Here is a 12,679-nt window from a genome sequence, read left to right as displayed (position 1 = left end):
ATGTCATATTATTATGTAATTTTAATAAAGGCAAAAAAACTAAAAAATGCGGTCCATTATATTTACGAGGAGAAACTCGAAAAAAGATGATCAAAGACTTCGAAAAAACAAATGTTTACACTCATCGAACAACACAAGCTGCAGATTTAATGCAACCTGGGGATCCAAAATGTCGCTTAATTAGATCCAGTAATGTATTACATGTTGCACAAAACGAAGAAGTTCGCATTAATTATCTACATTCAAATCCGATACAAGCACTTGTCATCATGAAAAATATGACAAAATATAGCAATTGCATTGGAAATATAGGGTTAGACCCTTTTTATATCCATTATTGCGTAAATTTGCAAGTTCAGATTTACAAAAAACTGTATTCCAAATATAAGAACAATTTAGAAATTTTTATTGATGCGACTGGAGCACGATTTAAAGAAATAATGATATGTGATAACAAAAGAACTGCCTATATATTATTATACTTAATTGTTATAAATGTCGAAGAGGGACAGTTTCCTATTGCTCAAATGATAACAGAGTATCACTCGGTCACAAGCGTACAACATTAGCTCAATGAATGGTTATCACTAAAAATTCCGTTACCTAACCAGATATGTGTAGATTACTCTTTCGCACTTCTTCATGCGGCAGCGAGAACATTCGATGGATGTTACAATATCTACGATTATGCTAATAAATGTAGAAATAATATTCCTCGCTGTTATATACGCATTGATCGAGCACACTTCATAAAAAAATATACTCATTTATTAAAAAGCTCCACAAAAATATTAAAAACATTTTTTGCTTCGTGTATTGATGCTCTCTGCAACTGCAAAGACGAAATGGAGGCGAGAAAAATAATCAAAGCGATATTAACGTTATCACAATATGAGACAGAAATCAATCGATTTAAAAAAAGAGAACAATATTTAAAATCCATCATCACAGGTAAGCGTAACACAATCTAAATAATTCTCGAATATTAATATTATATTTTATTATTAGTATTATAATATAATATATAATACATGTATATTATATAACTTCCCAGACAGCAGACTTTTCATAATATGTTCATAAAGAGTTCATATTTTTGACCTCTTTATGATTTGCATTAAATGAATTCAAAATGAGATCTAAAAATGTTACTTTTCTAAGCTCTTGAACACTAAATCATAAGCAGCTCATTATGAGTTCTCATATATGATCCTGTATAACATTCATACAGTGATCAGAAAAATGTCATTTTGATATCAGAAATTTTCATGATCGAATATATGCGTAATCCATATACATATATATATATATATATATATATATATATATATATATATATAGTAGATATATTAAAGTATTTAATAATAATTATTTAATATAAATATATAAGGGTGGAATAAATATAATTATGTTCCTTTCTCGGTAAAAAATATATATACATATACATATACATATATATATATATATATACAGGGTGAGCCATTTTAATTAACGCACGCAATTATTTCGGAAACAAAGCATTTTAGAGAAAAATGTTTCAGACAAAAGTTTTATGGTTTCGAGGGGGCCATAAGATGGTATCATTGGTTTGACCTTGAAGAGTTATTTGAAGGTCACATGAAGGTCACCTTCAATTTCTTAAATGGAACCTACAATTTGTCATTGCATATTCTTGTAGCTTATCTCGAGAGCTTTCCAAAACACTATAATTAAGTACCTTTTCGTTAAGTACTTTTTGAGTTATGAGGCTTGAAATAATTTCTTAATTTTACATAAACCGTAAAATATCTTGTAAAATATTCATTTTTCGATTATCTTATCTTAATACTTTTATGTACAAAATAATGAGAGGAATCAATTGGTGTAAAGAAAACACATAGTTGTTTTTAAGAAAAAATATGGAATTGTTAATTGCAAATTATATATTTTTTCTTCAAAACAACTATGTGTTTTCTTTACACCAGTTGATTCCTCTCATTATTTTGTACGTAAAAGTATTAAGGTAAGATAATCGAAAAATGAATATTTTACAAGATATTTTACGGTTTATGTAAAATTAAGAAATTATTTCAAGCCTCATAACTCAAAAAGTACTTAACGAAAAGGTACTTAATTATAGTGTTTTGGAAAGCTCTCGAGATAAGCTACAAGAATATGCAATGACAAATAGTAGGTTCCATTTAAGAAATTGAAGGTGACCTTCATGTGACCTTCAAATAACTCTTCAAGGTCAAACCAATGATACCATCTTATGGCCCCCTCGAAACCATAAAACTTTTGTCTGAAACATTTTTCTCTAAAATGCTTTGTTTCCGAAATAATTGCGTGCGTTAATTAAAATGGCTCACCCTGTATATACAGGGTGACCCATTTTAACTTAGGCAGCCAAATAACTCGAAAAATAAGCAAGATAGAGAAAAATGTTTTAGACAAAAGTTGTATGGTTTCGAGGGGGCCATAAGATGGTATCATTGGTTTGACCTTGAAGAGTCATTTGAAGGTCACGTGAAGGTCACTTCAATTTTTTTAAATGGAACATCCTATATATTTTTGTACATTCTTGTAGCTCATCTCGAGAGCTTTCCAAAACACTATAATTAAGTACATTTTCGTTAAGTACTTTTTGAGTTATGAGGCTTGAAATAATTTCTTAATTTTACATAAACCGTAAAATATCTTGTAAAATATTCATTTTTCGATTACCTTACCTTAATAGTTTTATGTACAAAATAATGAGAGGAATCAATTGGTGTAAAGAAAACACATAGTTGTTTCGAAGAAAAAATATGTAATTTGCAATTAACAATTCCATATTTTTTCTTAAAAACAACTATGTGTTTTCTTTACACCAATTGATTCCTCTCATTATTTTGTACGTAAAAGTATTAAGGTAAGATAATCGAAAAATGAATATTTTACAAGATATTTTACGGTTTATGTAAAATTAAGAAATTATTTCAAGCATCATAACTCAAAAAGTACTTAACGGAAAGGTACTTAATTATAGTGTTTTGGAAAGCTCTCGAAATAAGCTACAAGAATGTACAAAAATATATAGGGTATTCCATTTAAAAAAATTGAAGTGACCTTCACGTGACCTTCAAATGACTCTTCAAGGTCAAACCAATGATACCATCTTATGGCCCCCTCGAAACCATACAACTTTTGTCTAAAACATTTTTCTCTATCTTGCTTATTTTTCGAGTTATTTGGCTGCCTAAGTTAAAATGGGTCACCCTGTATATATATATATATATATATATATATATATATATATATATATATATATATTTATAATAAGTAACTTCAGTTAAAAATTTACTAAAAATTAACTCAGCTGCAAGAATCTATAAAAAATTTTAGAAGAACGACATTAAGCCTAAGGTCTGTTCGTTTTAATTGAGCTTGCTACATCATTGCAGCTAAAACCGATCAGACTTCTATTCTACAATGGTCCGCAAGACGTAGCCTGCAGGACGAAAGACTGGTGATTGTCTGAATAAAATTGAGCAGCATTATAACTTTTCTATAAAATTATATAAATTGATTGGAAAGAAAATTTTACAACTACGATTAAAAGACACGCAGCAGTAGAGAAAAGTTCTTCTGACACGAGACACGACTGCAATAAATCGCAAGTTTTGAGGTTAGTACATATTCATTGTTTCCTATCCATGGTTAGCAAAACATTATGTAATTTATATAATAATATTAAATATAATAATATTATTAATAATATTAAAGTTCAAATAAATACAGTTTCAATTGCATAAGCTTTTATAAAGGAAGTTAATAGATTATTCAGTCACAATAATTCTTATTATAAAGAAGTACAAATATAAAATTAATAAATAATTTAGATAAATATGTCAATTCACTTCACACAAATTAATTTTTTCATTTTGCCAATAGATTGTATAATAAATTTGGGAAATCTGGATTGGTCTCTAAATTTGAGACTTGTGTAAAACATGAAAAAACGATTTAGTGAATTGTCCCGCAGCCAAAAAAATCGAAGATTAAAAGTTTTAAAAGAAAGTTTTGATAGATCAAACAGTGCTGGTAATATATTAAATATTTATGACAATAGTAGATTTGTTGAATCTGAACCAATCGACTTTGGATCATTCGAACCTAAACTAATCAAACTTAGATCAAGTGTAACATCCGCAATATCAGAATGTGAATTCAATATTCAAAAAAATGAATGTGACATAAAATTACGAGAAAAGTTAGCAAATTGGGCTATTCTTTTTGATATTTCTCAAGAAGCAATCAATAATTTGCTATTTATTTTAAAAGAAGGACTAAACTTACCTCTTAATGCTCGAACATTATTATCTACACCAGTGCAAACTAATATAGTACCATTACATCCATGGGGTTCTTATTTCCATTATGGATTAGAAAACTCTTTGAAAGATCAACTTCGAGTATTGGGAACACCGTTCAGTGGTACAAATATCTCCTTCAATATTAATATTGATGGATTACCATTGTCGAAAAGTTCCAAGAGTCAATGCTGGCCCATATTAGGAGAAATTGTTCCTAAAATCGGTGAACCATTCGTTATAGGGGTGTATCATGGACACAAAAAGCCTGCCTCTACTGAATTTTTTGACATATTTATAAATGAATATAACCAATTAAGAAAATATGGATTCATGTACATGAATCATAAATATTCAGTTTCGATCAATGCTATAATATGTGATAGCCCAGCAAGGTCATTTGTTACTGCTACAAAAGGCCATAATGGCTATAATGGGTGCAGTAAGTGCACTGATGAAGGCGAATATCGTAATTATAAAATGCTATTCTTAAAATTAGATGCACCACTGCGAACTGATGAATCTTTTAAACAGCGTTTGGATGAAAATCATCACACTGGATTTTCGCCTTTTTTAAGAACAGAAGTAGCAATGGTCACTCAGTTTCCTCTAGACTACATGCATCTTGCCTGTTTGGGCGGTAAGGTGTAATGAAAAAAATGATAAATTTATGGATGTATGGACATTACAATGTAAGGTTGAGTGCTGCAAAAATGAATGAGTTATCGCGTGACTTAATTGCATTAAGAGAATGGATTCCAGTAGAATTTCAGAGAAAACCCAGACGTGTAGACGAGGTGGATCGATGGAAAGCAACAGAATTTCGCTTATTTTTATTATACATATTTAGGAATAACCTTAGTTGATAAATATTTACCACAATCATATGCAATTCATTTTTATGCTTTGAACTGTGCGCTTCGTATTTTAAGTCATCCCGAAGATTGTATTCGCAATAATGTATTTGCTAAGGAATTATTGATTTACTTCGTAGATGGATGCAAAGATTTATATGGGGAAGATACTATAATTTTTAATATTCATAACTTAATACATCTTCCTTCTGATGTGCTTAAATTTGGACCTATTGATTCGTTTAGCGCATTTTCTTTCGAAAATTTTCTGAAAAAAATAAAAAAGCAGATGAGAAAAGGTGACAAATCTTTAGCTCAACTCCACCGAAGAATTGTGGAGGAAAATTCTAATAAATTATCAGTAATAAACACCACATTAATAAAGAAGCCTACTTTATTACGAAAAAATAATAAACGATTAATAATGGGATGTTCTTTTTCTTACGACAAATTAATACTCCAAAATTTTGTGATATCAATTTTAAAAAAGGCTGATTCATATTGTTATCTTAAAAATAATAATGTAATGTGGGTTAATTTCATAGGAGAAAAAAATAATAAACCAATTCTCGTTGGTAAAACATTGCTCAGTCTAGCAAACTTTCCGAATTATCCTTGCCAATCCAGTAATATACAAATTGTAATAGGGAACGAATGGTCTAATCAACAATCAGTCGAACTAGAAAACGTAGGAAAAGCAATGGGTCTTCCATTTAATGGATCCATGTGCTTTATCTTGCTACTTCATTCAATGTAATATATCTTGTAAGTCGATTATACGCATAAATACAGTTGTTTTAAAGACTGGAATAATTGAATTGAATCGTTATTTCCTGTATAATTACATTAATATTTTTTTCTTATAGATGTATCGCGTTGTTATGGTCGACGATTGGACGTCAGTTGTACCTAGTAGTTGGATAGAGGCTGATAACACATGTCGATGGCCACCGAAACATATTAAAACGGCAACTGCTATTGTGAAACGTAGTCAACCCGGTGATAATTGGATGGTCTTACATTACAAATAAGCACTTGGACCATTTGGTAAGTGAAAAAACGTAAGCCTACATGTATGTTTAAAAAATGTGCTTCATTTGTACGTTACATTTCTAATTAAACTTTGTTAACAGATTCTTATGCGGCAGCCAAGGAAGCTAAAATTATTTCGGTGGACCTTTCTTCAAATGATGACGATGGTTTTCAACAAATTTCAATTCCTTCGAATACAACGCAATTGCCAAAGAAAAGACTAGTCAAGCGCCTATATTTTTTGATGAATTGTCTGATAACAGTGATGAACCAGAACCAAAACGTAAATTAAATGTATATCTCGTTATATGTCTGATTTGTTCCCTTAGTTTTGTCATAATTTGAAATTATAAATATTTTTCAGACATTCCTGCAAAGATAAAAAGAGCCATGCCCAGCCTGTATCAAACGAGTAACGACAAGAATTTACCGACGACATCAAATTCTGATAAAAGTAAGAATTTTTTGATCTTTTAAATATCCAAACATTTTTTGCATTATGACTAGATATTTGTTATTTGAAATCTGTAACTGTTACATGCAATTGTAAGTATTTGTTATTTGAAAAGTTATCGATAATTATCTAATTATTAATAAATTAGTAATGAATAACATGCAGGTACAAAGTCAATGTAAAAAAAGAAATAACTTTGTTGAATCTATTTTATCTATTTTACTTGGAATAATTTTGTACAAAATTTTTTTATTTTTAAAATTTAAAATAGCATCAAAATAAATTTACTTTATTAAATGTACATTTAGATTTAGAATTTTATATTTAGAGTCTAATACTTTTTTATATTGAAGGTATCTTAATATTCGTGAATAATGTTCGATATTCTCTAGGATAATAAATAATTGTGCATTTAAATTTAAATGAACAATTGGTATTTTATAATATTCCATATGGAAGTTTATTTTATATGTTTGTAACAAGTAAATTTTTATCATATAGTTTAATTTCGTTTCTATTCTATACATCAGACAACAATCTTTCCACTAATAATGAATTAACGAATACTGCCTGTTCGTCGAGCTGTGCAATCAATCACGAGACTGAACTTCTTAATAGAAAAGAGGACAATTTTAATATTCCCAGTGGAAGTAATGACAATAGAAAAAACAAAGAGAGGTGCCTACAAGATATAACAAATAATGTTAAAGAAATTACTGGGATTCGAAGGAAGAATGTCATCAACAATGGTGAGAATTACAAATAATATTACAGTTATAATGTTTTATTTTAAACAAAAATTATCAGCAAGTTGCTAATATAAACGATAATTTCAAAATAAAATACAAATAATAAATATTTAAACTAATTATGTTACTAATATATCTGAAAGAGAAATATCTTCGGTTATTTGCAACTAATTATTGAAATCTATTATAGTTGAATTTAAATAATTTATTTTTTAAGATTCAACGAATGAAGAAAGGGCTGAGGTTCCACAAATTTCCAAAGAATGTGGTTGTCGTAAGTTTTAAAATTTTATTTACAAATAAAGCAATCAAATAAATGAAAAATCTAATCTTTTTATCGTACGGTTAGGATTCTACCGGAATTCTACTTACTGTTGGACAGTTATTCCGATCGCAAGAATGTAACAACAAGCTGCTTATCTATAAAACTAATGTACTAATAAATGTTATTTATAATAAATCTTATTTATAAATTATGTTTCAGGAGGATATCACGAAAAAATAGAAAAAATATATAAAATCATATGCGAAATGTATGCCCAGATTATGAATAACGATGCAGGATATCAAAGCAGAAAAATCACTGAAAACGACGATACCTCATTGCTACCACCAATGCCACTGAAAACCGTAAAAGATTTTGACGAATTGGAGGCGTTGCTGAGCGAAGAGCCGCAAGCTCGACGTCAATTGGTAGGGCCATTTCTTTATATGGTATACTTTCGGTGCAATAGCAAGCGGTAGTAAGTTTGAAATCGTATAGTATTTTTATTGCATAGTAAAGAATTTCTATTTGAAATTATATACCGTAGACATAAGGAAAATACTATTTCTATTTGAAATTATATATCGTAGACATAAGGAAAATACTATCATTTTGAATTTGGTACCAGAAAGTGTACTATTTTGATATCCCTGATGAGAAAATTTTTTTCTGAAATTTATCTTATTTTTATAGTTTTATGGAATTCTATATAGTTATACATTCTGTAGAAATTTTATTAAAATTTTTCTCTGAAATTTCTCTAAAGAATTCAAAGAAATAAAAAATATTTCAAAGAAATAAATGAAAATTCAAAGAAATTAATAATTTTTGCCGGGATAGCCTCAGAATTTTACACAATACAAATTAATTTTGTTTAATATTCTGTTTCAATTCTTCAGCGCATTAAATTTGCTCGAATTGGAGGAAATACGCCAGCCAAACATACGCGAAACATTTTATATGGTTCCCTTAGCAATCAGCTGGCCTACCAATTGTCTTGGTCAGGACAAAAAAATACAAAAGGGATAAGCAGCACCAAATTCGTTGATACTATAATAGGTAATATATATATTACCCTCTTGTAAACATTTTTATGCATTATTTTAATTAATTATATTGTAAATTAATTACTTGCAATATAAACATTTGTTTCATTGAAATTAGTAATAATATTTCTATTATATTTACAGATAGTGTAATCCAGTTCACTCCAACAGCAACTATAAATGGGGTCCAAACTGTGATAAAATTCTGGCTCCAGCATGCAGGTGATCGCATTAAATATGAAGTAAAAAAGATTAATTAATATTTTTGTTTCTTTAAAGTTTCTTTTTATTAATATATATTTTAGTATTATAGTATATTCTAGTATTATAGTATATTCTATATAGTATATTATATAATATATATTCTAAAAAACTTATTCAACCTATATAATATATATATTATAAAAAACCTATTATATTTGTAAAAATATATTCTATTAAATGTTTGAACATAACGATTTTTAGTATTTTAAATTTTATAATTTATCATAAGAATCAGAAAAAATATTGGTTGTGCACATTATTGCAAATTGTAAAAATTTCGGTAATTACAGAGAAAGATTTAGAAAATCATTAAAAATCTATTACAAATTGCACAAATTTTCTTAATTACCGAAATTTTTACAATTTGCAATAATGTGCACAACCAACTTTTCTACGATCTTGAGATCAGAATAAGTTCATAATAAGTTCATAATACTATTCTTAAAGAATTCATTATGATCAGCTCACAAAGTGTCCATTTAGGTGGCGCATAAGATCACAATCCGAGTACCTTAGCACCTCTTTTTGAAAAAAATTGAGGAACTCATAAAAATTTATGTAACTCATAAAGAGCTACTATAAGATGTCTCCGTGCTGTCTGGGCTTTAGGTATAATTAAAGACGAAATAGAAAATATTATATTGAACATGGAAGATGAACATTACTCAGATGATTTTACGGAGGACAAAATGCACCTTATGGAAACGACGTTCAATAGCTGGAAAGAATGGCTTAACATTATTGAAAAAGAATTAGAAGCAGAATCCGAAAGTGAAACCGATCAACCAAATGCCTATCAGAACATTCAATTCGTAAAAATTTTCAAAAAAGATATATTATTATTACCATTATGGACAAAAATATTGAAGACCAAAATAGGTTATGGAAGTACGGGAGGGTCCACCGCAAGTTGCGAAGGAGAAATTAATAAAATAAAAAATATAGTTTTCAAAGACATAAAAAATAAAACCATAAGAGTAGATACCTTTGTCCAAAGACATATTGAACACTTATTTGGAGAAATGTTGTTAGTCGATGCTAATTCCAAAACAGAGCAATATAAATTCGATAAAACTACTTTAAATGAATCACAAGATCTCCAAGAAAAAGAAAACTGGAAAGGAAAAATTATTAGAAAATGTAAAGTTCCAAAGTTAGATTTCACTGGTAGTTGCAGTACATTTAGTTATAATAATAAAGAAAATATTATAGAAGAAACATTTGAAACACATACAATGACAACTGATAAAGAAAATATTAAAGAAAAAGTATTTGAAACACATACAATGACAACTAAATTTCTAAAGAATGAGGAAGATGATAATAATATATTGAAAGATATCACAAATAAATCATGCACTAAAAAACAATTACCACTCTATTTGGGACACCAAAAAGATCGCATTTTACAAAAAGTTGCAGTATAAACAGCCCATTGATGTCGGAGTATTTGAACATTGTTCAAACATTCATTTAGCAGCACATAAAATAGAGAGTACTTTAGTGGCATTTCATATTGCTTACTAAATTCATGTCCATTTGACAGTATAATACAAGCATTATTTGTAATTGAAACAGACGATGACAATATAAAGAAAATGATAGATAAATAATTTTAACAGAAGAAAAGTATAAGTTTCTCAAAATATTTTTTTTACAGGTAACTACGATCGAAAAAAACGAATTATTTGATATAATAAAATATCTTTTTAAACATGGCATTACCAATGAAGCCTATAAAAGCAGAACGAAACTTATAGCAACCCATGGAAACATCGTCGCTTACAATAAAAGACTAGAGCAAAAAATAATTGATTGCGAAAGTAATGTGAAAGAAATGTTTTTAAAATTAATTCACAACAGTTTTTACTCTATAAAATATATCGAATATTGCAAAAAGCAATGTAGTAAAGTAATAAACCATCAATACGAAATGCTATTTATAAAAGAAACACAATTAAGAAAAGAAAATGTGGATATTAATGAAATAGAAGAAGCATTTCCACAAAAACGCAAATGTGATATCTGCCAAGAAATAAAAATCAGAGAATTTCAGAAAATAAGTAAATAAAAAATAAGTAAAAATATAAAAATAAAAAATAACATAACACAATATAACACAAATATAATTTTTTTTAATGTTACAGATGATTTAGTAATAATAGATATAGTTACTTCCGAAGAATATATGATAGAAGAAATACCTAAATACCTAATAAATAAAGAAAACGAAAAAAGGCAATTATGCAGAATTATAAGATATGTAGGCACCATAGACAAAGGTATTGGACACTATACAGCTATATGTAAACGACCCAATGGAAATTGGGAAGAATTTGACGGACTCGCTAAAAAGAAAAGTGTTCGACAAATTAAACAAAAAAAAATAATACCATCAATTATTTTTTATAAGTTATAAAATTATGTTTTTTCATATGTATATTTATTTCTATATGCATGTATGTAAATGTGTATATAAAACACACACACACATACACAAAATTAATAAAAAATATATATAAATAAAAGAAGTTATGTATAAATAAATTAAATGTGTTTAGAGTTTAAATGTTTAACCACACAATTAGTTCCGTAACTAACAGAGATATAAAAAAATGTAGAAAAAGTTGTTTTATTTAAACGAGCTAATATAATGAGTAAAATAAAAATTTTTTAAATATTTGCGAGCAAAAAATTTAGGACCTGGATATCTTGAGAGCAAATAGTTCAGGGAATATTCTGATGCTATAATAATGCGAACAACTAATTTTTTTAATGCACTTTACTCTTGAGCGCCGCGTTTTGTTATTGGTATTTTCTTAAAAACTGGAGCAAAAAAAATATTTTGGGCAGTAAATAGTAGCAAAAAATTTTAGTATTATTAATTTTTTTCTCTGACTTATGCATATGCTATTTTTTACAATGGCTAGATAGCTTCATATTAAGCTATCTAACCCTTCGTAACTTTTTAATGGTTTGAGCAAAAAAATTATTTTTTACAGCAAAAAATAGCAAAAAATTAGCAAATTAATTCCATATATAATTTATTGTGTTTTAATGATTTGGCTTAGATAGCTTAATATACCTGCATTCGCGTGGGTAAAACGCTAAGTTATGCTCTCTGATAATACATGAGGCCGCATTATAATGCATATCAGGTTGAATATTGTGCGTGTGTACAACAAGTCGGTATCTCAAAGGACTCTCGCGCGCGCATCCGAACTTATTCGGTTCAAGTAGACAATCGCATCTTCCGAATTTTTCACTGGAACAACACATTTCGCTGCATATTTAAAGGCCATCAATGCAACACGACCCATACAGCGTAGAACATTGTTGTAACATTACAACAATATTGCGGCAACATTGTAATATTGCCGCAATATTGCTGCAATGTTACAACAATGTTCCGTGTTGTACGGGGATTCACCGAACAAAATAAATAGATCAGATGTCAAGTAGGATAAAAAAAGCTGTTTCGAAACGAATTCCATCCGATCGATTTTTTTTTGTTAATTTTTTCTAAAACTGTTTCTCTATAAACCGAATTTCTCTTTTTATATTATGGTTCAATTATTCTTTTGTCTCGTGATCATATCTGAGAAAATAAAAAAAGTTTTTTAGAAAAAAAAGTACTTCCGACTGCTGCCAACAAAAAGTATAAGATAAAAAAAAACAAAAATA

At 28.4% G+C, this 12,679-nt stretch overlaps 1 protein-coding gene across 7 annotated transcripts; it reads left to right on the top strand.

Annotated features, from left to right (window-relative positions):
• The first annotated feature begins 609 nt into the window (after window positions 1–609).
• LOC145959864 (uncharacterized) lies at window positions 610–11,528 on the top strand. Of its 7 annotated transcripts, XR_014435202.1 has the most exons (11): window positions 4,983–5,950; window positions 6,052–6,232; window positions 6,319–6,500; window positions 6,582–6,671; window positions 7,202–7,420; window positions 7,638–7,694; window positions 7,905–8,113; window positions 8,585–8,744; window positions 8,876–8,953; window positions 10,656–11,058; window positions 11,143–11,528. XR_014435202.1 is itself a non-coding variant. In XM_083079064.1 (10 exons), exons 4-10 carry the CDS (start codon window positions 6,608–6,610, stop codon window positions 9,487–9,489), a joined length of 834 nt encoding a protein of 277 aa, XP_082935190.1. In that variant the 5' UTR covers window positions 3,369–3,646; window positions 6,052–6,232; window positions 6,319–6,500; window positions 6,582–6,607; the 3' UTR covers window positions 9,490–9,503. The 7 variants fall into 7 exon arrangements, 4 of the variants coding, with proteins under 4 accessions (XP_082935190.1, XP_082935192.1, XP_082935189.1 ...); XM_083079064.1 differs by lacking the exons at window positions 4,983–5,950; window positions 10,656–11,058; window positions 11,143–11,528 and adding exons at window positions 3,369–3,646; window positions 9,443–9,503; XM_083079066.1 differs by lacking the exons at window positions 10,656–11,058; window positions 11,143–11,528 and adding an exon at window positions 9,479–9,551.
• Window positions 11,529–12,679: the final 1,151 nt, after the last annotated feature.

The sequence above is a fragment of the Camponotus vicinus genome, unplaced genomic scaffold (genome assembly GCF_025532165.1).
Source record: "Camponotus vicinus isolate PSW18456_S1 unplaced genomic scaffold, iyCamVici1.0 SCAF_1, whole genome shotgun sequence".
NCBI classification, from domain to species: Eukaryota; Metazoa; Arthropoda; class Insecta; order Hymenoptera; family Formicidae; genus Camponotus; species Camponotus vicinus.
The sequence above is the reverse complement of the archived record's forward strand: the minus strand, read 5'-3'. Positions and strand labels throughout refer to the sequence as shown.

Excerpts from the sequence above, each read along its gene's own strand:
- LOC145959864 (XM_083079064.1), top strand. The coding sequence starts at position 6,608 with ATGCCCAGCCTGTATCAAACGAGTAACGACAAGAATTTACCGACGACA. Across the intron at positions 7,695-7,904 it reads TTCCAAAGAATGTGGTTGTC|GAGGATATCACGAAAAAATA; the intron begins GTAAGTTTTAAA and ends ATTATGTTTCAG. Across the intron at positions 8,745-8,875 it reads ATTCGTTGATACTATAATAG|ATAGTGTAATCCAGTTCACT; the intron begins GTAATATATATA and ends TTATATTTACAG.